Source organism: Vulpes lagopus, chromosome 23 (assembly GCF_018345385.1).
Source record: "Vulpes lagopus strain Blue_001 chromosome 23, ASM1834538v1, whole genome shotgun sequence".
Lineage (NCBI taxonomy): Eukaryota > Metazoa > Chordata > Mammalia > Carnivora > Canidae > Vulpes > Vulpes lagopus.
In genome coordinates this window covers 60,594,762-60,619,903 of record NC_054846.1, presented here as the reverse complement: position 1 = coordinate 60,619,903, position 25,142 = coordinate 60,594,762, and the positions used below count along the sequence as shown (strand labels likewise).

The window sequence follows — 25,142 nt, the reverse complement described above, 5'->3', positions numbered from 1 at the left end:
AAGTGCCTATTGAAAGTGCCAGGGGACCAAGTGGCTGTTTCTCCTGGTCATTGTGGCAGTGATGATGACCTCAAGGGCCATGGTGTGGGGCGAATTCTTTTAAGTGCACCGCAGTCCTTATGGAAAGAAAGGGTGTGACTATTCAGTTTCGGGATCATGACCAAATTTGAGAAGTAATGAATGTATCTTAGAAATGAAGTATGAATGTCTCAAAAATGGATACAACCATTGCTGTTACTTTGCACCTTCTCATTTGGGGGAGAAGTTTAGATGTCTCCGTTTGTATGAAGGATGGTTTTATTTTGTTAGGTAGACAGAGCTGGTTTTATGGTCTTACAGAAGTTCAAATATGTGAAGATGTGTGCTTAGGGATGCTGAATAGTCAAAGGGACGGAGGGTGCCATGCATTAAGCTGTTGTCTGTTAGCTCCAACTCACCCTTCCATACTCTGCGGGTGATGCTGGGGCAGGGACCCTGCCAACCACATCTCTGCTTTGCCAACAGCAGGCTCCCTATAGGCTCCGTCAATACGTGGTACAGGGACGGCAAGATTGAAGGAAGTAGGAACTGGCTTCTTCCCCCGGACTTCCCAAAACTGTATCATCCTTCTTCAGCATGGCCATAGCAGGTCCCTCCTGTGGGACTTGCTGAATCCAGTGTTTGATCTTCCCAACATTTGGACACCAGGCTTATTGTGCTTTGCTCAGAAGCCCAACCACAGCTGAGCAGTACCCATCCCTCCTCAGAGATCTCAGTTTCAGCTCTGCACCACCTCTCCACTAAGCTTGAGTTGTAAAAATTTAAATACCTTCCCTCAGGGATCTCTGGGTGGCTCAGCGGTTTAGCGCCTGCCTTTGGCCCAGGGCGCTATCCTGGAGTCCCAGGATCGAGTCCTGCGTTGGGCTCCCGGCATGGAGTCTGCTTCTGTCTCTGCCTCTCTTTCTCTCTATGTCTATCCTGAATAAATAAATAAAATCTTAAAAAAATAAATAAATACCTTCCCTCTGTTCTCCCAGCCTAGATGGTGGCATTGCTTCCAGTAATTGCCACCGCCAGAATACCTCATTGTTCTGTTCTTGTCAGCTAACCAGTCAATAACTTTATATCTAGGTGACAATTGTTGAGATTAAATTCTCTCTGCTCAAATAAATAGTGTGGTTTCTATCTCCTGATCAGACCCTTCCTGATATATATGCCTTAGTGGGTGACATCGCAGCACTGAAACAAATATTTTGTCAAACTAGTGGCAATACCAGTTATTGAGTCTTACCACTCAGGCTTTGTTCTAAGTGCCCTACAAGCATTATCTCATTTTCTCATCCAAGTAATCTTATGAGTTAGGAATTGTGAACCCTAATAAGAGGAAAAATAAATACTGCTACGTAGGGAGTATTAAATTGAACGTACTGCCAGGTAAAGGAGGGACACTCAATCCAGTACAGAAGTTAGGCCATGTGAGATTGCATCTTCAGATTAAGTGTTAGCAAACAACTCAGGATGCAGGAAAGGTTTCCTTCGGGGCAAGTAAGGTACAAGGGCTGAACAGGGCCTGTGAAAACTGACTCCATCCAAAGGCAAGGGTGAGCTTCTAAGGGTGACAGCCCCAGTTTCAGCAGGAGGGGTGACTGGTGGGTGTAAACAAGTCTTTAGCTTGTCAACACAGGACTGTGCGGTTTGTAATGGATCTGAGCCCCAATCCCACCTGTGACTTTTTGGAACTTCACTGACCCAAAAAGTCATGAGGTTGAGTCCAAATAGTGCAGTTGAGGCAAAGATCACAAGTACAAGTTCATCAGCAGGCTTTTCTTTTTGCTGATTCTGAGTAGTTCTCCAAGAAGCAGTTGCTTTGGGCTTGACTAATGCTTTCTTGCATTTTAGTAATAGTACAGGCTCAGAGTCACGCAGTAGGTAAGCCTAACTGCGGATGCTCAAGACTCAGCAAAAATCTCCTTATCATCTCGTTTTTACCATGAGGAACCCAAGCCACAGGGCAGTTAGGTAGCCTCTCCCTTGGCCCCACAGCTGGCCAGTGAGAGAGCCACACATTGGTGGCTTACTTTGCATGGGGAATCGATTTCATGATGCCATGTTTCCCTACAGGTACTCATATGGGCCAAGCCTTCCTAGTCAGGCAGATTGACCTCAGAGTTGGTATATTTAACCTCTTCATTATACTATTTCTAAGGGAGAGAGACCAAGAATATAGTGTTGTTAAGAACATGGACTCTAGGGGTGCCTGGGTGGCTCAGTTGGTTAAGTGGCTACCTTGGACTCAGGTCACAATCCCAGTGTCCTGTGATCAAGTCCCTGGACTATCAAGCCCTGCAAATGGGCTCCCTACTCAGCAGGGAGTCTGTTTGTCCACCCCCTCCAAGCCCCTCCCTCTCACTCATGCTCTGTCTCTCTCCCAAATAAATAAATAAAATCTTAAAAAAAACAAACCATGGACTCTAGTGCTAAGTAGATCTTTACCGGCTTTACCTTATGCCACTTAGAGTTTCCATGATCTAGTTAAGTTACTTAGCTTCTCTAAGGCTTAGTTTCCTCAACTGTAAAGCGAAAAAACTAACACATACCTAAAAGGGCACTCAGTTTAATCTATTTTAGATCATTTTTTTAAAGCATCCAATTTGTGGTCCATGACTGCCCCCTAAAGGTAATATTAAAATTTGCACTCTAGAATTCTACCGGATACAATTCCTGAAAAGCCTTCTCATTTGGAAAAGCCCTTTTCTCCCCAAACTGTCCGGCAAAAAGCCAGTAGTTTCTGCAATAACCGCTGGCCTGTAGCGTCTCTGATGTCTTCGAATTGCAAGATCAGGCTTCTTCAAACAGAATCAGCAAGGCTTGACCCAGCTGGTGCTGCAGGGCACCCGGGGCACCGAGAAGTGAGTCCCATGAGAAGTAAGTCACCTGCTACCAACAATAACAACAGCACATGAAACCCAGAGAGCTTTACAAACGAGTGTCCCCCATTTCAAAGAAATAAATTATCCCTTATACAAAGTATTTCAAATAACAACAGGAAGGAAGGAAGAAAGGAAGGAAGAGAAGAAAACTGACCAATTTATTATATTAAGCTAAACTAAGTCTGCAATCTTTTATCTTAAATTCTTTGGGGTTTGGGAGTTTAGAAAGATAATGCAGTGTATACGTTGTGTACAACACCTCCAGCAAGTCTAGACCAGCTCCCACAACCAAATATGTTATATCTTTGCAGCATCACATACCGAGTAGAATAAATAAAAACTATAAATAGGCTCACATCGGTTCAGATCAGTTTTTTTTTTTTAAGATTTTTATTTATTGACAGAGAGAGAGAGAGAGAGCAGGGAGTGGCAAGCAGAGGCAGAGGAGGAAGCAGACTCCTTGCTGAGCAGGGAGCCCAACCCAGGACTGTATCCTAAGACCTTTAGCCGAGCCAAAGGCAGATACTCAACAGACTGAGCCACCCAGGTGCCCCAATTCAGATCAGGTTTTGCTGCCAAATGAGTTTGCTGAAAAAGTACTCTCCCTAAAACAAACAAAACCACCTATTGTTCTCAGAACTTTTGCATTTTAGAATTGCAGATAAAGATTGTGGACCTCTTAACAGATGCCAAACACATCTGGGATGCTAGTATGAGAAAAGAAAATTTAGCCCGAACTTGTGAAAATATTTGCAAAACTCCTAAAAGTAAAATGCTAGCAAATAGCATCCTGTAGCGTATAAGGCAAACAGCGTATAAATTTTCACCACCTCCACCACTATTCCCTCTGCACCACCTCATCATCTCTCTACTGAATTTTTGCAATAGCTTGCTAACTGACCTCTCTCCACAGAAGCCAGCATGGCTCCACTAAAACACATTAGAGTTGTCGATCCTCTGAGCAAACCTGTGGTGTCTTCCCATTTAATTCAGAATAAAAGCCAAAGATCTTACAATCCCCTGCAAAGCTTTCCATGAGCTGATCTCCCAGCAGCCTTTCTGGCCTCACCCCCTACTGCTTCCCCACGACTCACCCCACTTGAGCCACAATGGCCTCGAGGTTCCTTACCTGGAGGGAAAGAAGGAAGACATGAGAGCAGCCCCAGGCAAAACACCACAGACTCCTGCTATTCTTACCTGAAGTACACCAGTTTTTCATGAAAAAACACTTCTCAATTTGTTATGTGGCTGAGGCACAGGGGCACAGGAGCAATTGTGTTAGGTATTGGAGACAAAAGTCAAATAAATAAATAAATAAATAAATAAATAAATAAATAAATAAATATTTTTTAAAATTATAGCACTCGTACTTAAAGGATACCTGGTCAGATTCTTCTGGAGAGTGACCTGGTTGATCTGCACTACTGCCAGGAACCCAGGGAGATGACATAAATAGATCTCAGAGCCTGATTTCTAAGGAGCATCTCCTTGGTTTGGCCTGAGGGTGGTGAGGTCAGCTACTGCGTGGCTGTGGAAACACAACAGGCGCAGGCCTTGGTGTCAGAGTGGGACAGGCCAACGCACCTGACTGCAGTGACAGCATGTGTTCTAGTCGACTTCTGACCCTGGAGGGCTGTGGCCCCCGCCTGTGGGGGGGATGTGAGGGAAGCTTAACGAGGACCTCTGACAAGGACTGGCAGGTGCCTCCTGTTGCGGGGAGGAGAGACCCAGATGAACCAGAGGCAGAGGCAAGGGGAAAGGGGCCCGTGGTAAGGGCCAGAATTAGTACACAGGTTGGGGTTGACTTGACAGCTGTGGCCGCTTGCCAGGACCCTAGGAGCCACAGGATCCATCAGTGTTTAAGAAGGGAGCTCTTGGGATCCCTGGGTGGCGCAGCAGTTTGGCGCCTGCCTTTGGCCCAGGGCGCAATCCTGGAGACCCAGGATCGAATCCCACGTCGGGCTCCCGGTGCATGGAGCCTGCTTCTCCCTCTGCCTGTGTCTCTGCCCCTCTCTCTCTCTCTCTGTGTGACTATCATAAATAATAAATAAAAAATTTTTTAAAAAAGGGAGCTCTGGAGAGTTTAGGTTTATTTTGAAAAAAGATCACCCTAGGAAAAGGCTGGAGGGTAGATTGAAGGGACACTTTCCTAGTCAACTGCATTGACCTTCTGGTCTCCAGGATTCCCAACAATCCTTTCTGGCCACAGTGGTCAGAGCACTATTTTATTATTAATTTAATTTAATTTAATTTAATTTATTTTCAAAGACATTATTTATTTATTCATGAGAGATACACAGAGGCAGAGAGAGAAGCAGGCTCCCTGAGGGGAGTCCGAAGGGGTACTCCATCCCAGGACCCCAGGGATCACGCCCTGAGCCGAAGGCAGACGCTCACCCCCTGAGCCACCCGGGCGTCCCCACAGCACTATTTTAGAACATAAAATGTGATCATGAATTCCCTGTTACAACCTCCTGTAACTGCTCCAAGCTGCCAAATCCCGCACATGGCTTATGGGGTGGCGTCACCCTTGCCTACCTTTCCTGCTTGATCTCATGACCACCCCCTGCACACTCCAACCTTTCCATCCCTCGAGTGTGCACAAGCGGATCTCCTTAAAATCTCCCTGCTTCCTCCTCTCCCGGCTTCTTCTTCCTTTAGGCTTTGGCTTCGAGGAGACTTTATTTTATTTATTTATTTATTTATTTATTTATTTATTTATTTATTTATTTAGAGAGAAAGAGAGCACGCACACCTGGGGTGGGGGGCAGAGAAAGAATCTTTTTTTTAAATATTTATTTATTTATGATAGTCACAGAGAGAGAGAGAGAGAGAGAGAGAGAGAGAGAGGCAGAGAGAGAGAGAGGCAGAGAGAGAAGCAGGCTCCATGCACCGGGAGCCCGATGTGGGACTCGATCCCGGGTCTCCAGGATCGTGCCCCGGGCCAAAGGCAGGCGCCCAAACTGCTGTGCCACCCAGGGATCCCTAGAGAAAGAATCTTAAGCAGGCCTCACCCAGCTGGTTGCAGGATGGAGAGCAGAGCTTGACCTGCCCACACTGAGATTGTGACCTGAGCCTAAATCATAATCCCCCCTTAACCGACTGAGCCACCCACGTGCCCCTAGGCTTCAGCTTAAATGTGACCTCAAAGAGGTCTTAACCCGCAGCTCTATGGAAAACAGGTGGCCCCATTAGTTTCTGCCACAAATGGCAATCTGCGATTTCTGAATTGGCTTAGTCCAAGAGTCAGGGGGCAGGTATTTCAGGCCTTGTGGATGGACCATAGGTCTCCTGACCCTGTAGTGTGAAAGCAGCCACAGGCAAGTGATGAGCATGGCTGTGTTCCAATAAAACTTTATAAACACTGAAAATTGGATTTCATAAATTTTCATGTCTGCTAAGATTATTTTATTTTTTTAAATTTGGAGTTTATTTTAAGATTTTATTTATTCATGAGAGAAAGAGAGAGGCAGAGACACAGGCAGAGGGAGGAGCAGGCTCCATGCAGGGAGACCGATGTGGGATTTGATCCTGGGACTCCAGGATCATGCCCTGAGCCCAAGGCTGAGCCACCCAGGCATCCCTGCTAAGATTATTTAAAAAGTTCTCCCCGTCTACTTAAAAATGTAAGGGGATCCCTGGATGGCTCAGCGGTTTAGTGCCTGCCTTCAGCCCAGGGCATGATCCTGGGGTGCCAGGATGAGTCCCCCATCGGACTCCCTGCATGGAGCCTGCTCCTCCCTCTGCCTGTGTCTCTGCCTCTGTCTCTCTCTGTGGGTCTCTCATGAATAAATAAATAAAATCTTAAAAAATATATTTTTTAAATAAAATAAGTAAAAACCACCTGCAGCTGCCAGGGTGTCCAAGGGCCCGCGGGTGGGGCGGGGTGGCCCGTAGTTTGCAGATGGTTTACTACCCGCGGAGCCGGCGGTTCGGCCGAGCACCCACCGCGTGGGGCCGCGGGGCTCACCGCGAGGACCCACCGCCCCGACGGGGACAGCCGGGGGCGGAGCCTGCGAGCGCCTAGGGGCGGGGCGGGGCCGGGGGCGGGGACTGCGAGCGCCTAGGGGGCGGGGCGGGGCCTGTGGATGGGCGGGGCCTGTGAAGGGGGCGGGCTGAACTCCGGCTTCCGGCGGGTGCGCGCGGGAGCAAGATGGCCACCACCAAGCGCGTGCTGTACGTGGGTGAGCAGGCACGGAGCCGACGGAATCGGGGCTCGCTCGCCCCCAGGGGTCTTCGCGTGGGGCGGGAAGGCGTCTAGGGACGCGAAGGGTGGCGAGCCTGGGTCTCGGCCGGGTCCGTGGCGGTACTGCTTGGCTGCAGGGAGCTCGGCCGCCGTAGCAGTCTCGCCGGCTCCCTTCCAAGCCCGCTGAGCTCTGATGGGGACCGCTTCGCCTGCTGGGCGCGGAGGATTGGGAGAGGCGTCTGACGAGGCTCCAGATTTTCGCTGCAGCGGGGGCTCGGCCCGGGCCCCGGCCCGGACGGAGTCCCCGGACTCACCCGGTGGAAGTGAGAATGACCTCAATAGCGAAGTTTGATGAGCGCTTTATGGCCCAACTAGGGTCGTTACGTTTACTGAAAGGGGAGCAGCAAGAGCAAAAACCCCCGAGGTGTGAAATAGCCCTGCACCCATGGGGCAAAGGGATCATCTTGCGGGAAACCCAGAGAACTGAGGCAGCAAAGGGAAAGAAGGCGAAGAGATGGGCGGGGAGTTTGTACTGTATCTTGAGGACGGTGGGAAATCTCCGAAGGAGTTGAAGCAGGGAAGTGATGGGTGAAAATCTGCACGTTCCCAGGTTTGCTCTAGTTGGCTGCGTGGAGGAGAGGGAGGCCAGCTAGGAAGCTGTTGCAGTAATCCTGGCGCCAAGATGCGCGTCCGCAGGAAGGGTGAGGAGGTGTGTTTCATGAGTTTTGGGTGAGGGAGCAAATGAGAAACGTGCTTCTGAGCCCCAGGACTGGACGGAGCAGCCCCCTCTCCGTGGCTGTCACGTGCTAACTGGGCTGCAGGGACTTCTCCAGAGAGTGGAGGACAGTGGCTCAGAAGGCGCTTGGCATCTTCGCAGGTGGGCTGGCAGAGGAGGTGGACGACAAAGTTCTTCATGCTGCTTTTATTCCTTTTGGAGACATCACAGATATTCAGATTCCTCTGGATTATGAAACAGGTGAGTCCTTTTCATGTCATGTTCACAATTCTAAGAGGGGAAAAAAATTCTAACTGCATTCTAAATATGGTTGATATGTAGGAAAGCTCCAGAGGGAGACTCATTAGGGCAGCATGACAGGGATCTTGATGCAGAAGGAATGTTCGGAGGCTTGTGGTTATAAGGTTATATGCTATGACATAACTTTGCAGAGAGTCCCATCTGTCGAGTGTGAGAGAAGATTTTCAATAGCCAGGATGCCTGGGTGGCTCAGCGGTTTAGCACCTGCCTTCAGCCCAAGGCGTGATCCTGGGGTCCCAAGATCGAGTCCCTCATGGGGCTCCCTGCATGGAGCCTGCTTCTCCCGCTCCTTGTGTCTCTGCCTCTCTGTGTGTCTCTCATGAATAAATAAATAAAATCTTGAATTTTTTTTTTCAATAGCCCAATAGGAAGATAGGTTTTGAACTACATGGAGATCTGACTGTTGTCTCAAACTACCTGCTGGGTACCCCACCACCCCCTGTTGCTTTCTTGGCAGCTGTACTGTTGATCAGGGTAGCAGGGAAGCTCAGCCCCAGCTGAAGGGCTTTGGCCTCTGCTTTCCTGGGTGATATTTCCTTCAATTGGCATCACAGGTTCATTGCAGGTTTTCTATCTTGCTTTTGCTTTCTTTTCTTTTTTAAGATTTATTTTATTATTATTATTTTTAAAGGTTTTATTTATTTATTCATGATAGACATAGAGAGACAGAAGGAGAGACATAGGCAGAGGGAGAAGCAGGTTCCATGCCAGGAGACTGACGCGGAACTCGATCCTGGGACTCCAGGATCGCGCCCTGGGCCAAAGGCAGTCACCAAACCGCTGAGCCACCCAGGGGTCCCCCTTATTTATTTTAGAGATAGCACATGAGCACAGGAGTGGGGAGATGGGAAGAAGGAGAGAATCTCAGGCAGATTCCCTGCTGAACGCTGAGCCAGACAGCAGCTCAGCAGCTCATGAGATCATGACCTGAACTGAAATCATGAGTTGGGTGCTTAACGATCTGAGCCACCCGGGCACCCTGCTCACCCACTTAGTTGTCATTTTTAAGATTGGAGTTCTAGGCCTAAATCTGTCATCACCCTGCCTAATTATTAGCAAGGTCTTTAAACTCTCTGGGTCTGGGATCTTTATCTGTAAAAAAACAATACAAGCATACTTTGGAGATACTGCAGATTGGGTTCTAGACCACCACAACCAAACCAATTATCACCATGAAACGAGTGAAATGAAATTTTTGGTTTCCCAGTGCACGCAAGTTACGGTAACTATATTGTGGTCTATCAGATGTGCAATAGCATTATGTCTAAAAAAGTAATGTACTGCCTTAACTTAAAAATACTTTATTGCTGAGGTGCCTGGGTGCCTCAGTCAGTTAAGCATCTGACTCTCGCTCAGGTCATGGTCTCAGGGTCCTGGGATGGAGCCCTGAGTCAGGCTCCTGGCTCAATGGAGAGCCTGCTTCTCCCTCTTCCTCTGCCCCTCCCCTCGCTCGTGCTTGCACTCTTTCAAATAAATAAAGTCTTTTTTTAAAAAAAATACGTCATTACTAAAAAAGGCTAACCATTATATGAGCTTTCAGCGAATTGTAAATCCTGTAATCACAGATCACCATAGCAAATATAATAATAATGAAAAGTTTGAAATAGTGTGAGAATTTCCAACATGTGACACAAAAGACAGAGGAAGTGCTGTTGGAAAACTGGTACCAATAAAATTGTTTGCTGCCAGGTTCCCTTCAGTTTGTGAAAAACTGCTATCTATGACATGGAACAAAGCAAAATGCAATAAAATAAGGTGTGCCTGTAAGGTTATATTGGCTCTCTAAAGTTAATAGGTTTAATTAAATTAACACGGTTGTGCTTGGCCTTAGATCAGCATTTTTCTGAAGAAAAAGGAGTGAGCATCCTCATCCAGGTTTGAGGATTCATACTTTATGCACAGTCGATGCTCAAAATGTGGGATCAATAATTGAGAAGTTAAATAACTTCATTTTTCTGCTTGCCTCGTATGCAGAGGTTAAGGTTTTAATTTGGCTTTGGTAGAATAATTGACTGCCTGAAAGATTGAAAGTATAGTACATTATCTAGCCATGTTTTCTGAAAGACAAAGTTCAATATTGCTGAAATGTTTAAACTGGGAAGAAGCGAAGGAGGAGATTCCTTCTTCCAAGACAGTGATTGGATAGAATTTCTAGTGTCTGGATATGGCCTGTGAGTGACTTCACCTTCCTTGCCCCACATGGTAATAAGTTGTTTTTGTTTTCCTCCCTTTCTCCCCCCCACCTCAGAAAAACACCGAGGATTTGCTTTTGTTGAATTTGAGTTGGCGGAGGTGAGAAAATTCTGTGTCACCTGTGTTTAGTCTTTGGCTAGTTTTAGTGTTGGTACTGATTACAAAGGCAGCTGGTCTCCGTTCGGTCCGCTTCTGGGCCTCTTGCTGATGTTTCCATAGAGACAAGAAGTGCTGCTTGGTAGAAAGCTTCCCTCAGTTAATCAGATTGTAGACTGTTAACAGCCCAGGCCTGCCCCTCTTGTCTTGCCCAGCTCCTGCAGCTCTGCCCATTGAGCCTCCTGCCTGGCAGCGCTGCTGATTATTTCTCAGGCCTTCTGCTCCATGACAAATTGCTGCACCACCCGCTCTAAACTCAGCCAGGAAGTGCTTTGATAGACACACATTGAACCTAGGCAGGTGATGGAGGTGTGACCCCCCCCCCCATTATGTTTTGCTTTACTGTTTTTCTTCTGCTGAGTCAGCATGTAGACCCCACAAGAAGCTAAACCTGACCTTGTATTTTCTCGGCAGGATGCTGCAGCAGCTATTGACAACATGGTATGGCTGAGAATCTTCATTCTTACTGAAGTTCCTTTTTGGTGGTACAGAGGGGCTCCCATGCATCTGTTGCTTTGCCGAACTGCCAAAGTTACAAGGTCGCACGGGGAAGTAAAAAGTGTCGTTGTCATGTGAAAAGATTCACTGTGAATTGAATAAGATTGGTCCTTACTCAGACATCCTTCCCTGTTTAACAGTAATAGAAATCCAAATCCTCATCATTGGCTAGTCTCTCACTGGCCGCCCCATGTCTAGGATAATAAATTGCAAGCTCTAGGGAAATTGATTGCACAGTGAAATCACCTATTTTGCAGAAGCAGAATTTCATGAAGTTTCAGACCAATTACAAGTGAGAAGAGCTCCCAGTAAGGATAATGGCAGGGTGTGCTACTGATGCCGATGGTTTGGATATCCTGGAGAGGTCTTTGGGAGTAGTGACAAAACGCTGGAGTATCTGTGCCTCTTTGAGATCTTTGTGATTTTCACATCCGATAGGAAGCGCAATGATGTCATGTCGCACTGTTGATAGCTTTGTTGGAAAAAACACTGCAAATTAACCACCCATTACATCTTTGCTCTACAAATTAGTACGAAGTTAAACCTGAAATTTATAAGATATTTATTTCCCTTGTTTTTAGTTTCATCCCAATAAAGTCCCAGTCCTTCCCCCCCCCCGCCCCCCCCTTTTTCCTTCACTTTTTGCCATGGAATTTTTTTAACTGCTCTAAATGGGTTTACGTGAAGTGACTCTTCCTGATGCCAGTTATCTTTGGATGATAAAGTTCTTTATTACTGTTCGGTCACCCATTCGCCGAACATATTCCTCAGCCCCCAGAGATCATTTCTCACCATTTCAAAGTAGATCTTTTTTTTTTTTTTAAGATTTTATTTATTTATGAGAGACATAGAGAGGCAGAGACACAGGCAGAGGGAGGAGCAGGCTCCATGCAGGAAGCCCGACGTGGGGACTCGATCCCGGGTGTCCAGGATCATACCCTGGGCTGAAGGCAGGCTCTAAACTGCTGAGCCACCCAGGGATCCCCTCAAAGCAGATCTTGACTTTGGAAGGTGAATTCAAGTAGTTGGAAACTATGTGTATCCAGGGCACTCTGGACCTGGAGTCATTTTCAGGAGCACAGGTCTCTGCTAGTAGGAAAGAAAGGAGATGTGTGATGGGGGGAGATTGCCTGCAAGCCCTGGGCTGCCGGGTGTGGGCACAGAGCTTGCTGTTCGGGGCTCACGGATTAAGGGAGAACCGGTCACGGGCGTGTGTCTCAGATGTATCAAAAGCAAATGCAAAGCTGTCTGACTCTCTCAACCTGACAGTTTAAGCAGCTGGGCTTCCAATCTTTACAGAATGAATCTGAGCTCTTCGGACGGACAATTCGTGTCAATTTGGCAAAACCAATGAGGATTAAGGAAGGCTCTTCCAGACCAGGTGAGGGGGGGCAACCACGGGTTCCCCATCACGTCCTCCAGCGTGGCCTTCGTTGCGTTTTTATCCATATTTAGAAGTAGGTGCTGAAGGCCACTCTGGATGGATCGGAGTAGAGGGTGGTTCGTGTTGGCAGAGTCGGCGTGAGCCAGCTTGTGGGGAATAGAGTCCCAGCAGAGTAATTGTTCCCATTATGAAAGAAACCTTGCCTGATCTCTCATCTTTCCCAGTTTCCTTGGCACTTCGTTCCTGAGATGTTCCATCAGGGGCTGGAACTGGCAAGGCTACACCTTCCCTCTTGGCGACATGTTTTGTTTTGTTTGGTCTTAAGATTTTATTTATTTATTCATGAGAGAGACACAGAGAGAGAGGCAGAGACACAGGCAGAGGGAGAAGCAGGCTCCGTGCAGGGAGCCCGATGCGGGGCTCGGCTCGATCCTGGATCTCCAGGGTCACTCCCTGGGCCGAAGGCGGCGCTCAACTGCTGAGCCACCCAAGCTGCCCACGTTTTTTCACTTAGCTTCATGAGAGCTGGACTTCAGGGCTAACGTTCCCAGGGGAAGCATTAATTACACTTGAGACTTCCGCTGAATATGTACTTTGCTGACCAAGCTAGGGAGCAGGTGGCCGGTAGCTTGAATTTCTTACCGTTTGTTCGATTCTCTTCCTTTCAGTGTGGTCAGATGATGACTGGCTGAAGAAGTTTTCTGGGAAGACTCTTGAAGAGAATAAAGAGGAGGAAGGGTCGGAGCCTCCCAAAGTGGAAACCCAGGAGGTGAGATCGAAGGCCTGCGCTTCCTTGGGAGGGGCTGGCACTTTCCACTGGAGACTTTTTTTTTAAAGCTTTTGTGGAAATTTGCAAACAGGTATGCAAAAGCAGAGAGAATGAGAAACAAGGTGGTATTGAGTGAGTGAGAGACAAGCTCTAGGTCTCTCACCTTTGTGCCCTATGTGAGGAGCTGCCCCACTCAGACCAGTCCCCTTGGGATTGAGGTCGAGGATGCGTGAGGTGAGGAAGGCGAGTGAGTGCTCCTCTGCGCCCCTCTAGCCCAGTTCCTCCTTCACTGAAGCGCCTTGCACAGGCTCCTGGTCCCCCTGGCCCTGCCCCATGCAGGGGAGGCAGGCGAGGCAGGTGAGGGTCGTGGCACCCTCCCTCCAGTGGCAGCACCCTCCCTCTGTCTGCACACAGATTCGGGGCTCTCCGTTCCCAGGAGCAGCCTGCCAGCACACTCTCCTGACTCTGGCCTCCCTCCCTGGCTGGCTCCTTCGGCCTTCCCACCCCTCCCTGGGAGTGTTGTTCTCTGGATTTCTTTCTTGGCTCAGGGCATCACTCCCCCTCTTCCTGCCAAAACAGTAGCAGTCGCTGATTTTTTTGCAGCTTCTGCTGTGCCATTGCGTTTCCTGGCCTCTGTTCCTAGTGTCAAGCTGCAGACCTTTCGGCCACAAGTGTCACAGGCAGCTTAGAGTTGCCCAGAATGGGTGCCCTCTTCTCTCTAATCTTGTTCCCCATCTTGTTGATTCGCCACCGTGTATCCACCACATATTGACCCAAGCCGGAAATTAGGTTGCAAAGCAGAGCACACCCATGGCCTTTGTAGTCAGAGATCTCCTCCTTAAAACAGCCTGCACACAACACATCGAATGCCGTCAGGTTTTCCTCTCAGACCTTCTTGAGTCTCCTTCCCCCATTTGTCCCACACGTGCCCCACCCCCCCACCCAGCCTCTTCTGCACATAATTGCAGAAGCTCCCTAACTAGTCTCTGGCTGCAGTGCTCTCTCTTGTCCTTCATCAGGATCTCCAGAACAATCTGTTTAAAGCACACACTGATCCCTGACTCCTACTAGAACTTTCAGTAGCTTTTTATTGCCTGTCCAGAGGGATAAAGTTGGGGGTGCTCTCCAGCTCCTGTCCTCCCACCTGGCCATCTCACTTCCACCCTCAGGAACACCAGTCTGTTTCCTTGTGCATCTCTGCTTTTGTGCAGGCCGCTCAGGGGTTTCTTGCCTGTCCCTTTCTAGGCAGTAATTCTGTGAGGTTAGGGGCCTTGTACTCAGCATCGTATCGAAGTGTGAGGTGGAGGGTTGTGGGTAAGAGCATGGGCTCGGGATGGGGTGGTACGATTCAGGTTTGAATTCCAGCTTCACCACTTACCACCCTCTCGGCTTGGGCAAATGACTGCACTTCATTGTACCTCAGTTTCCCCACCTATAAAATGGGGACAAATAGTGGTACAGCTTCATCTTCAGGATGGTTGCAGAGTTGAGGAGCTAACGATATATAAACGTTGAGAAGAGCCCCCTGTCCGTTGACGGGTGCTCTGTGTGTGTTCTCTGCTACTGTTGCTGGCGGCAGTTAATAGTCACCGTGTCCCCAGTGCCAGCACCAGACCTTAGCACACGTCAGCTAAACCGAACCCCAAACCGGTCATGAACATTTGACTTTTTTCTCTTTGGAACACTTGTGATGTCTGTAAAGGTCTCCTTACCGTCTTGGCCTTGTCTCCTTGCGGTAGGAAACAGGGCCTTTACCTCCCCCAAGGCCTTCTGGTCCACCAGAGGGCTGCCCTCCTGGCTTCCATTGTAGCCAGCCCGTGGTGCCGCGGGGCTGTGCATAGAGAGGAGGTGCCATCCATCTAACTGGAGTGGGGGGGTCTGCAGGTGTGGAGAGCTGCGCACTGCAGGCCAGGGTGTGGTTGTGTGGCCGCAGGCCGGGGTGCAGCATGCTGGTGTGTCTCGGTGAGTGTGATGAGGTCCCAAGCCTGTGGGGCAGGGCTCAGGTAGCCAGTGCTTGAGGTCCCCGTCACTGGGGGTCGGGCTGGGGACCATGGCCCTGGCCTCTGCCTTCTACCTGCCCTTCCACGGCCCGGGGCCTTCCCCATCAGCACCTGCTGCAGCCCGCTCGCTGCATTTGGGTCCTTGGTGTGTGTTCAGAGAACTCAGTCTCCTGGGCCGCCTGGCAGGCTCCATTAGTAGAGCACGCGACTCTCGATCTCAGCGTTGGGAGTTCAAGGCCCATGTTGGGTGTAGAGATTACTTAAAAATAAAACTTAAGTTTCCAACCTAATGATTTCTTCTGCGCCCAGGGAGAGCCCGCTGCCAAAAAGGCCCGGTCAAATCCTCAGGTGTACATGGACATCAAGATTGGGAACAAGCCAGCCGGCCGCATCCAGATGCTGCTGCGTTCAGACGTTGTTCCCATGACAGCAGGTGAGCAGGACTCCGGCCCGAGGCTGGTGGCTGAGCAGTGGGCCTTCCCACAGTTCCCACTGCCTCAGTTCTTGTGCCCCTGACACGGTTGCTGACCTCAGTTGTTTTGAGGCATCTTAGATTCTGGGATCTAGTAACAAGTGAGTCTGAGCAGACACTTTTGAAGCTTTATAGGTAGCTTTACTATTTTTTTAATAATAGGGTTTTGTGGGGGGGTTTTTTGATACAAGTAAACATGTATTCATGGTAGAAAACAAAAACACCAAAAATCCGTACATATTCCAACAGTACTAAAGGCAGTAAGTTGGAAACTTCAGTCTTTTCCCCCCTCCACCTCCAATTTTATTCTCCAGAAGGTACTGTTAACTAACAGTTTCTTGAGTCTTTCTAGTATAAATATTGAATTCTACTCTTTCTTTCTTTTTTTTTTTTTATCTAAATTTTATTATGCAGACATACAGTTTAAAAAGCCAATTTCACAAAACTTCTTTTGAAAAACAGCAGTCCCTTGGTCCTGGCCCCCAACCCTGGGGCCCCACCACCCCCATCTGCCACTCCTCAGAGGCAGCCTCTTTCTCTCTTTCTTCCTTTCTTCCTTTCTTTTCTTTTCTTCCTTCCTTCCTTTTCTTCCTTCCTTCCTTCTTTCTTTCCTTTTCTTTCTTTCCTTTTCTTTTCTTTTTTCTTGATTTTATTTATTTATTCATGACAGACACAGAGAGAGAGAGAGAGGCAGACATAGGCAGAGGGGGAGAGAGAGAAGCAGGCTCCATGCAGGGAGCCTGATGTGGGACTCGATCCCGGGTCTCCAGGATCATACCCCAGGCTGAAGGCAGCACCAAACCGCTGGGCCACCGGGGCTGCCCAGAGGCAGCCACGTTCAACTCATAGCTGGTTCCTTTGTTTTTTTACGTCTGTATTGGTACATAAGATATTTATGTGTCTACTTTGTGTTTTTTTGTTTTGTTTTGCTTTAGACATCTGTTGGCTTCCCGCTTCAGGAGATAAGGAATCAGCTTTTTAAATCCCTTTCCCTGCCTTTTACCTTCCTTATATAGTTAGCATAGGTTTGGTTAGGCCGTAAATTATCCTGACTCTATAAGCATCATACTATGGTAACCTCCTTTCATGCACAGCATTTTGTTTTCCTGGGATTTGTAGTTGTCTTGTTTTCACGCACACTTCATCTTCTGTGCATTTATTCCTGATGCTCTCCCCAATTCTGCTACCTCTGTAAATCTGTCATCATGTTCACACACACCAGATATTGTCAGCTTCTCTCTGCTGTAGAAGTTCCTTCTTGGAGCCTCTGACCCTCCAGCTTGGACCATTGCTTTCCAGGCCCACAGCACAGTGGTGTTCACCTCTTAGGTTGGACTATCTGTTGTCTTCTTTTTTGGTGTGGTTCCTTATTTTAGTAGAAGACATCCTTCTGTAGCTTCTGCAGCAAAGAGCTTGGGAGGTAAGTTTTTTAAGAGTGAAGTCTAAATATATGTACCTTCCCACTTGATTGGTAGTTAGGGTATAGAATTCTAGAGAAGTCTAGTCATCCTGATTCTTCTTCTTCTTCTTCTTCTTCTTCTTCTTTCTTCTTTCTTCTTTCTTCTTTCTTCTTCTTTCTTCTTCTTCTTTCTTCTTCTTCTTTCTTCTTCTTTCTTCTTCTTTCTTCTTTCTTCTTCTTTCTTCTTCTTTCTTCTTTCTTCTTCTTTCTTCTTCTTTCTTCTTCTTCCTTCTTTCTTCTTCCTTCTTCTTTCTTCTTCTTCTTCTTCTTCTTCTTCTTCATTCATTCATTCATTCATTCATTCGAGACAGAGAGGCAGAGACATAGGGAGAGGGAGAAGCAGGCTCCCTGTGGGGAGCCTGATGCAGGACTCGATCCCAGGATCCTAGGATCCCAACCTGAGCCAAAGGCAGATGCTCAACCACTGAACCACCCAGGCGCCCCTGTCCTTCTGATTCTTGATCCTTTATAAAAGCTTTATTTTGCTGTCTAGTCCAGAGCTGTGCAAATATAGTAGCCACTAGCAAAGTGTAAATTTACATTTAAATTAAATAAAATTAAAATCCATTTACTTGGTTACACTAGCCAAGTGCTTAAGAGCCATTAGATAGCCCTGGCCTAGAGGCTCAGAGGGGGTCTGTTCTGTGTTCTGAAACCATGTGCCTTTGGATAGATCTTGCATCTGTCTGCTGGCTCTTCAGTGGGCCCCCCACTATTAGTTTTTTCTTGCTTTTGTCACAGATTACCACAAACTTAGTGGCTTACAACAACACAAATTTATTTATTATCTCGCATTCTGGAGGCCAGAAGGCTTGTAGGCTAAAATGAAGATGGTAGCTGGGTCACTGCCTTCCCTACTGGAAGCTCTAGGGGAGGATGTTTCCGGGGATATGCAGGTTGCTGGCGGAATTCAGTTTCCTGGATCTGTAGGACTGAGTATCCCCATTTCCTTGTTGCTATTCCCAGCTTCTGGAGGGTCACAGCCCCCCTTCCTCCATCTTCGGAGCCAACAGTGGTGGATCCAGTCCCTCTCACATTTTTGAATCTCTCTAACCTCAGCTGGGGCAAGTTCTGTTATAGCCTCTTGATTATATTAGGCCCATCCGGATAATGGGGGCTGCTTTCCCCATCTCGAGGTCCATCCATAACCCTAATCACACCTGCAGAGGCTCTTTTGCCATAAGACATTCTCAGGTTCCAGGGACTGGCATGGACATCTCCAGGGAGCCATTACTCTGTGTACCACACCCACGGGCAGTGTTTGTCTGGCTGGGAAATTTCTTTCAATTATTTCTTTGCTTTTGTCTTCTCTGATTTCTCTCTTCTTTCTTTCTGGAACCTTCCTAAGTGTTCTTTTTCTATAACACTGTGCTGATTTCACAGACATAGGATCATTTCATCTTTCTGGGGACATTACTAAAGTTTTTTCTCCCTATAGTTTTTGTCTAAGGTCACTTTTTCCTGAGTTGTTATGTTTTCCTTTGGTTTTGGTCTGTTTGTTTTGGTCTTTGCTTTTCACGTTAGATGCCTTCCTTATATGTAAGAATGGGGCCCTAACAATCTGCTTGGAAACTTCCTAAACGTTGGTAAGCCTTGCTGGTGGCATCTTCCACTGTGGGGTGATTCATTTGGGGTGCTTCTCTGTCAGACCCCGGATGTCCATTTCCCTGACTTATATAGGACAGCTTGGAGTCTCCCAAGAAGAGTCTAGTCTCCTGCTGGAGGCTCTCCATCCAGCTGTTTGTCATCTTGGTGGTGTGAGATGGGGACAGTACATAAACTTTCACTTACTCTGTTTGTCACTACAGCACCTCATTCCCCAGCTACGTATAGTGTATCCCGGGCCAGAGACCTCTGCTTTAACCTACCAGGGAGCAGAACTTCACCCAGCTGCCTCCAGGGGTGGCAGAGGATCTGGGGGTTGGCTCCTTTCTTAAACAGGCTTTCAGCCAGCTTTACTGTTTTTAGAACCACCTTCACCCTTGTACCTGAGCTTCTGGCATTTCCACAACACAAAGTGAGTTGCTTCTCAGCTCTACCAACTTCAGAGTCAGCTTGCTTGCTTTCTTTTTTTAATGTTCCAAGTTTTTATTTATATTCTAGTTAACATATAGTATAATAATAGTTTCGGGAGTAGAATTTAGTGATTCATCACTTATGGTTTGCCTCCCACTCTTTTTTTTTTTTCTTTCCCCCATTGCTCATCTGTTTTGTTTCTTAAATTCCACATATGAGTGAAATCATATGGTACTTTTCTCTCTCTGACTGACTTATTCTGCTTAGCCTAGGACTTTCTAGCTCCATCCATGCCACTGCAAATGGCAAGATTTCATTCCTTTCTGTGGCTAATACTCCACTGACTCTTGGCTCTTCCATAATTTGGCTCTTGTTGATCATGCTGCTGTAAACATTGGGGTGCATGTACCAAGATGCAGCTTTCTTAAGTCTGCTACATCAGGTATGATTCATCGGTTTGTTTTCTAGCTTTCAAAACTTTTATGTTGCTGTTGTCTCCCCCCCCCCTTTTTTTTTGGCTTTTTAAACTATTTTTAAGTGTACAGTTCAGTGGCATTGATTGCGTTCACAATGTTGTGCAATCATCACCACTGTCTTCAAAAGTTGTTCACCCCAAATAGAACTGAGCCTATTAAACCACTCCTCATTCTCCCCCTCTTGCCCCTCATGGCCTCTAATCTACTCTGTGGATTTGCCTGTTCTAAACATGTTCTATAAATAGAATCATATACTCTGTGGTCCTTTCTTTTTAACTGGCTTTTTTCCCTTAGCATCTTTTCAAGGCTCATCCGTGTTCTCGTATGTGTTGGGAGTTCCATCCCTTTTCTATGGCTGAATATATCCCATTGTCTAGTTATGTCCTTGTTGTTCATTCATTTGTTGATGGGTACAAGCATTGTTTCTACTTTCTGGCTATTGTGAATAATGCCACCATAAACATTTGTGTACAAGGTTACGTTTTAACGCCTATTGTCCACTCTTGGGTACATACCTACGGGTGGAAATGTGCTCACGTGGCAGTTCTGTGTTTACCTTTTTTGAGAAATTGCCAAACTCTTTTCTACAGTGGCTGCCTCATTTTACGTACCCACCTCCAATGTATGAGGGTCTCGGTTTCTCTCTATTCCTGCCAAGACTATTTTCTGTTGATTGCAGCCATCCTACTGGGTGTGAAGCGGTATCTCATGGTGGTTTAGATATGCGTTTCCCTGTTAGCTAATGGTATTGACCATCCTTTTATGAGCTGATAGGCCATTTGTAGATCTTTGGAGAAATGTCTGTGTTATTTGCCCATTTATCAACTGGGTTGTTTGTTGATCCTGTTTAGTTTTTCTTTTTCTTTTTTTTTTTTTTTTAAGATTTATTTATTTATGATAGACATAGAGAGAGAGAGGCAGAGACTCAGGAGGAGGGAGAAGCAGGCTCCATGCCGGGAGCCTGATGTGCGACTCGATCCCAGGACTCCAGGATCGCGCCCTGGGCCAAAGGCAGGCGCCAAACTGCTGAGCCACCCAGGGATCCCCCTAGTTTTTCTTTTTTTAAAAAAAATCGGTTGCCCACCATTCAGTAGAGCTGAGCTGGAATTCAGGTATTCGGTTTCCTTCTTACCCACAGTCCCTCCTATTCTTTACAGTGTGAGGATCACAAAGGCTTATAATACATGGCAGATTTTTTAATGAAAATACAAACACTAAGCAAATACAGCGTATCAGAATCTAGCTGCCTAGGTTTTGCTTTTTTGTTTGGGGGGTTTTGTTTTCGTTTTGCTGTTTTCCTCAAAGACTTGTTTTATTAGGGTACATGGGCTAGGCGTGATGGGAAGGGGAAGCTGTCGTGGGCGGCCACTGCGGTAATACCGGATGCCCCCCCCAACGGCCACCAACGTGCCAGAGGTGCTGCGCCGCCACCTGCGTTGTAGCATCATGGTTTTCCTGATGCCGCCCTCCAGCTCCCGACCTGCATTCTAGTCCTGGCCCCGGCCACCATGCCCACTGTGCAGCCCGTCACAGGGCTCATCCTCAGGTGACCGAAGCAGCTGGGCTAGGACTGTCCGTAGGGCCCCACGGCCACCGGCACCTCGCTGGCGGCTTTGGTTGCTGCCTTCTGTGTCTCACGCGGAAGGTGAGGCGGAGGGCACCCATGGCCCAAGGAACTGCGCTGTTTTGTTTTTTGACCTCAGCACCTTTTCCTTTCTCCGCGCCAGAGAATTTCCGATGCCTGTGCACCCACGAGAAGGGCTTTGGCTTTAAAGGAAGTAGCTTCCACCGCATCATCCCCCAGTTCATGTGCCAGGGCGGCGATTTCACAAACCACAACGGCACGGGGGGCAAGTCCATCTACGGGAAGAAGTTCGATGATGAGAACTTTATCCTCAAACACACGGGACCAGGTGGGAGCTGGTTGGGTGCCATGGCGGCGTCCTGGCTGGGTCGGGGAAGCGGCTTCTCTCCACACGGGCCTCCCGGCCACACTGTGGCCCACGCTGCGCAGTCAGGCTCGGGTTCTGGGGCCCTCGGCCCTGCTGCCCTGCTCTGTCCCACGCACCTCCCCGTGAGTGTTGGTTCCCCCGCACCTTGGCCGAAATAGCTACGACGCTGAATGGTCATCTTAAAACTCACGACTACACCTCCTTGGGGCCTGGGCGGCGTTACTGTAGCCCCGTGGTTAATCACGCTCAGTCCCCATCAGACGCCCTCCTCCCTCCACTCCCAAAGCCTCCACATTGCCTTCTGAGCTGCCGCGTGGCCTCCCACATCCCCCCGCCTGCACCCGCCCGCCTTTCCTCTGGGCCAGCCCCTCTGTTCTGGCCTGCCCCCTGCCCCCGCTGTCTTGCCCCTTAGGTGTTCCTCTGCTGCCTTAGGCCCGCATCCTCGGCTAGGCCGGCCAGCAGCGTAAAGCTGCAGTCACAATCTTTAAAAAAAAAAAAAAAAAAAAAAAGATCATCCTTTGACTTGTGTGAACTATCATCCAGGCCTCTAACCCCCTTTTGAGGCATACTTCTTAGAAGAAAGTTGTGTAGACTCCCTGTCCTTTGTTGTCTGCCCCCCTTCAGCCAGACTGGTAGCCCCACCCTTTCAGTGCAGCCACTCTTACCACAGATGCCAGCAGGAGCCACCTTGCCAGGAGCCAGTTCTTGGCCTGCATCCTGGGCCGGCTTCAGGCAGCATTTACACTTCTCCATCCGCTCAGATGTCCCTCCGAGGGCCGGGCCCGGGGTAGGGGCTGAGCCACCCCTTCTCGCCCCCAGGCCTGCTCTCCATGGCCAACTCTGGCCCCAACACCAACGGCTCCCAGTTCTTCCTGACGTGTGACAAGACGGATTGGCTGGATGGCAAGCACGTGGTGTTTGGGGAGGTCACAGAAGGCCTGGATGTCCTGCGGCAGATCGAGGTGGGGGGCTGCTGGGTCCTGGGTGCGTGGCCCCATGGGGGAGCTGGGGAGGGGGGCGCTGCTCTGCTCGGTAGGAGTGGGGGGTACGTGGGGAGGGGCCGTGAGCCACCCATCACCCTCTACCCTCCCCGGTTTCTGCCCCTGTCTGTCCCCGCGAAGGCCCAGGGCAGCAAGGATGGGAAGCCGAAGCAGAAGGTGATCATCGCCGACTGCGGGGAATACGTGTGAGTCTGCACGCCCCGTGTCTGCGCCGCCCTGCGTCCCGGAGCGGTCACCCTGTCTCGGGGCATCAGTCCCCTCTGGGCAAGCAGGGCTTTGTGTCCCGGCTCCTGGGATCCACTTGGAGTGACTCTTGTGCCGAGGCGGCCCGGGCTTCCTCTGGCTCTCTCCCTGGGGCGGCCGTGGGCTGGGAGAGCAGAGGCGCCGCGTCTTCTAGGCCTCTGCTGCCGCGGCTGCTCCTGGGCCCACCCGTGTGGCTCCCGGACGTCGCTTCTGCTAAAATAAATCCTAGTTCTTGTCCTGCCGAGTCCAGCCAGTTCCTAGTTGTTGTCAGAGATTGCCTCCGTGGCGAAGCTATCCTGCTGACTTCGTCTGGCAGAGGGTTAGGGCACAGTCGTTCATTCCTCCCCTGGGTTGATTCTCGGAGATGCCAGGTACCCTTGTCAGACTATTGTCAGGACAGTGGAAATCAAAAATACCGGAGAAGTTCCTGTCTTCTGCCTCTACTCCTAAGCTCACACTGGCCAGCCTTAGAGGCAGCAAGTGTACCTACCAGTCTCAACAATTCATTTGTTTGCTCCTTCACATTCATTCTACAGAATTTTTTTAAGTAGGCTTTATGCCCGATGTGGGGCTTGAATTCATGACCCTGAGATCAAGGATCACATGCTCGACTGAGCCAGCCAGGCATCCCCATTCTACAGAATTTTTTTTTTTTAAGATTTTATTTATTCATGAGAGACAGAGGCAGAGACACAGGCAGAGGGAGAAGCAGGCTCTCTGTGGGGAGCCCGACGTGGGACTCGATCCCGGGACCCCGGGATCATGGGCTGAGCTGAAGGCAGACGCTCCACCACTGAGCCACCCGGGTGCCCCTCTAAATAATTTTTTAAATGATATTTTATAACTCAAAGTGCCTTCTCTGTGCCAGGGCCTGTGCTTGCCTGGAGACAGGAGGTCTCCTAACTGTGGGCCTAACCCAGCTGCTGCCTTTTTTGTGAATCCAGTTAACCAACACAGCGTCAAAGCCTAAAGTATTTACTACTTGAATCTTTGGAGAAGTTTGCTAGTGGCTAAAACCACTGGCCCCACCCGATGCTGAGCTCTGGTCCTGATGCAGCCACTGCCTGGAGCTTGTCAGGCTGGCTTCTCTCCCATCGCTCGCCACATACTGGCCAACCAGGGGCTTTCAAGGATCCCCCACCTGCTGAGCCCTGTGGCCACTAGACACTCTGTGGCTGGGTTGCTAGGACCATCCAAATCCAGTGGGTTGTGTTTTTCATCTTGAGCTCTGGACAAGCCAGGTGCAGGAGAGGTCTGGTGCCTCCTGGCCCTGGTGACCCCAGCATAGCTGCTGTGAGGGAGGACGGCATTCTGGCCCTACCTCTGGCTTCCATGTGCCCAGTGGACTCCCAGCCCTTGGTTGAGCTCCTGCTTGGGGTTTGTGTCCTTGTATCTTGCTAGGATGTACATGGTGACCCTTGACCCCGTGGAGCTCCCAAAAGAGATCTTCCCTTAAAGCACAGGCCCCCACTCTGAGGGCTAACTATGGCCATCACAGGTCAGTCCCCAGGAAGGCATGTGTATGCAGGGCACGGTACGGCCCACCTCCCAAGAGGGCGCTGGCTTCTGTGACAATGACCTTGCTGCTTTCTGTTCTTCCCTGGTAACACCCACTGGGCACCAGCGTGCCCCCTGGTTCGCTCTGGAGTGTCCACAGGCGTTATTACTCTATCCAGAGCAGAACCCTATACAGAGGGGAAACCAAGGCCCGGGTGACAGGCTGCAAAGGTCACCCAAAACATGGCAGCACCGGGAGAGGAAGCTCAGCCTGCCTCCCTTTAGTTTAATGGGGTCCCGGGAGGTTTACTGGGCTCTAGCCTCAGTCTATGGCAGGGGGCCCATGGCCCCGGGGGGACACCTGGTCATGGTCCCTATAATGAGCCTGGAAGGAACAGAGACCGTTTGGCTCTGCACCCCGGGGTGCAGTGGCCTGGCTGCCCAGTTCAGCCACCACGGCACACCCAAACCTCTGTTGCTTGGAAAGGCTCCGGCCCATCAGAAGTGGACCTAAGGGTACCACGCAGCCTTGCTATGGCCCAAAGGACAGAGTGCCTTCCTGGGTCGGCCTGCCCCCGTCCGAGGTGGCCTCCGGTCTGTGCACACTGCTCCACTGCGGCAGACAGGGCCAGGGGTTGCCGGTGCGCTAACTCCTCGGGCTGTGGCCCTGAGGTCGGGCCTGTGGCTACGCGAGCCCCTGCTCTGACCGCACATCTACCTCCAGGGGCTGCGGGCTCTATGTCACAGTCACGACAGCCTCAGCAACCCCCCCAGGGATTAGGGACCTGTGTTGGAGTTGTGGACAGTCTTGTCAGCTTTGGGTATAAACGATCTAGAAAGCCATGTTTTCAAAAAATATTTATTAACAGGAAAATTTTTACGGCATAATAAAGTG

At 49.2% G+C, this 25,142-nt stretch overlaps 1 protein-coding gene across 3 annotated transcripts; it reads left to right on the top strand.

Annotated features, from left to right (window-relative positions):
* Nucleotides 1-7,030: 7,030 nt before the first annotated feature.
* Nucleotides 7,031-22,994, top strand: PPIE (peptidylprolyl isomerase E). 3 transcript variants are annotated; one of them, XM_041739205.1, is made up of 10 exons: nucleotides 7,031-7,093; nucleotides 7,973-8,071; nucleotides 10,380-10,423; nucleotides 10,895-10,921; nucleotides 12,278-12,359; nucleotides 13,031-13,131; nucleotides 15,441-15,564; nucleotides 21,282-21,467; nucleotides 22,326-22,468; nucleotides 22,628-22,994. In XM_041739205.1, exons 1-10 carry the CDS (start codon nucleotides 7,063-7,065, stop codon nucleotides 22,694-22,696), a joined length of 906 nt encoding a protein of 301 aa, XP_041595139.1. In that variant the 5' UTR covers nucleotides 7,031-7,062; the 3' UTR covers nucleotides 22,697-22,994. The 3 variants fall into 3 exon arrangements, with proteins under 3 accessions (XP_041595139.1, XP_041595141.1, XP_041595140.1); XM_041739206.1 differs by lacking the exon at nucleotides 7,031-7,093 and adding an exon at nucleotides 7,706-7,796; XM_041739207.1 differs by lacking the exons at nucleotides 10,380-10,423; nucleotides 10,895-10,921 and adding an exon at nucleotides 7,706-7,804 and having other exon boundaries at nucleotides 7,074-7,093.
* Nucleotides 22,995-25,142: the final 2,148 nt, after the last annotated feature.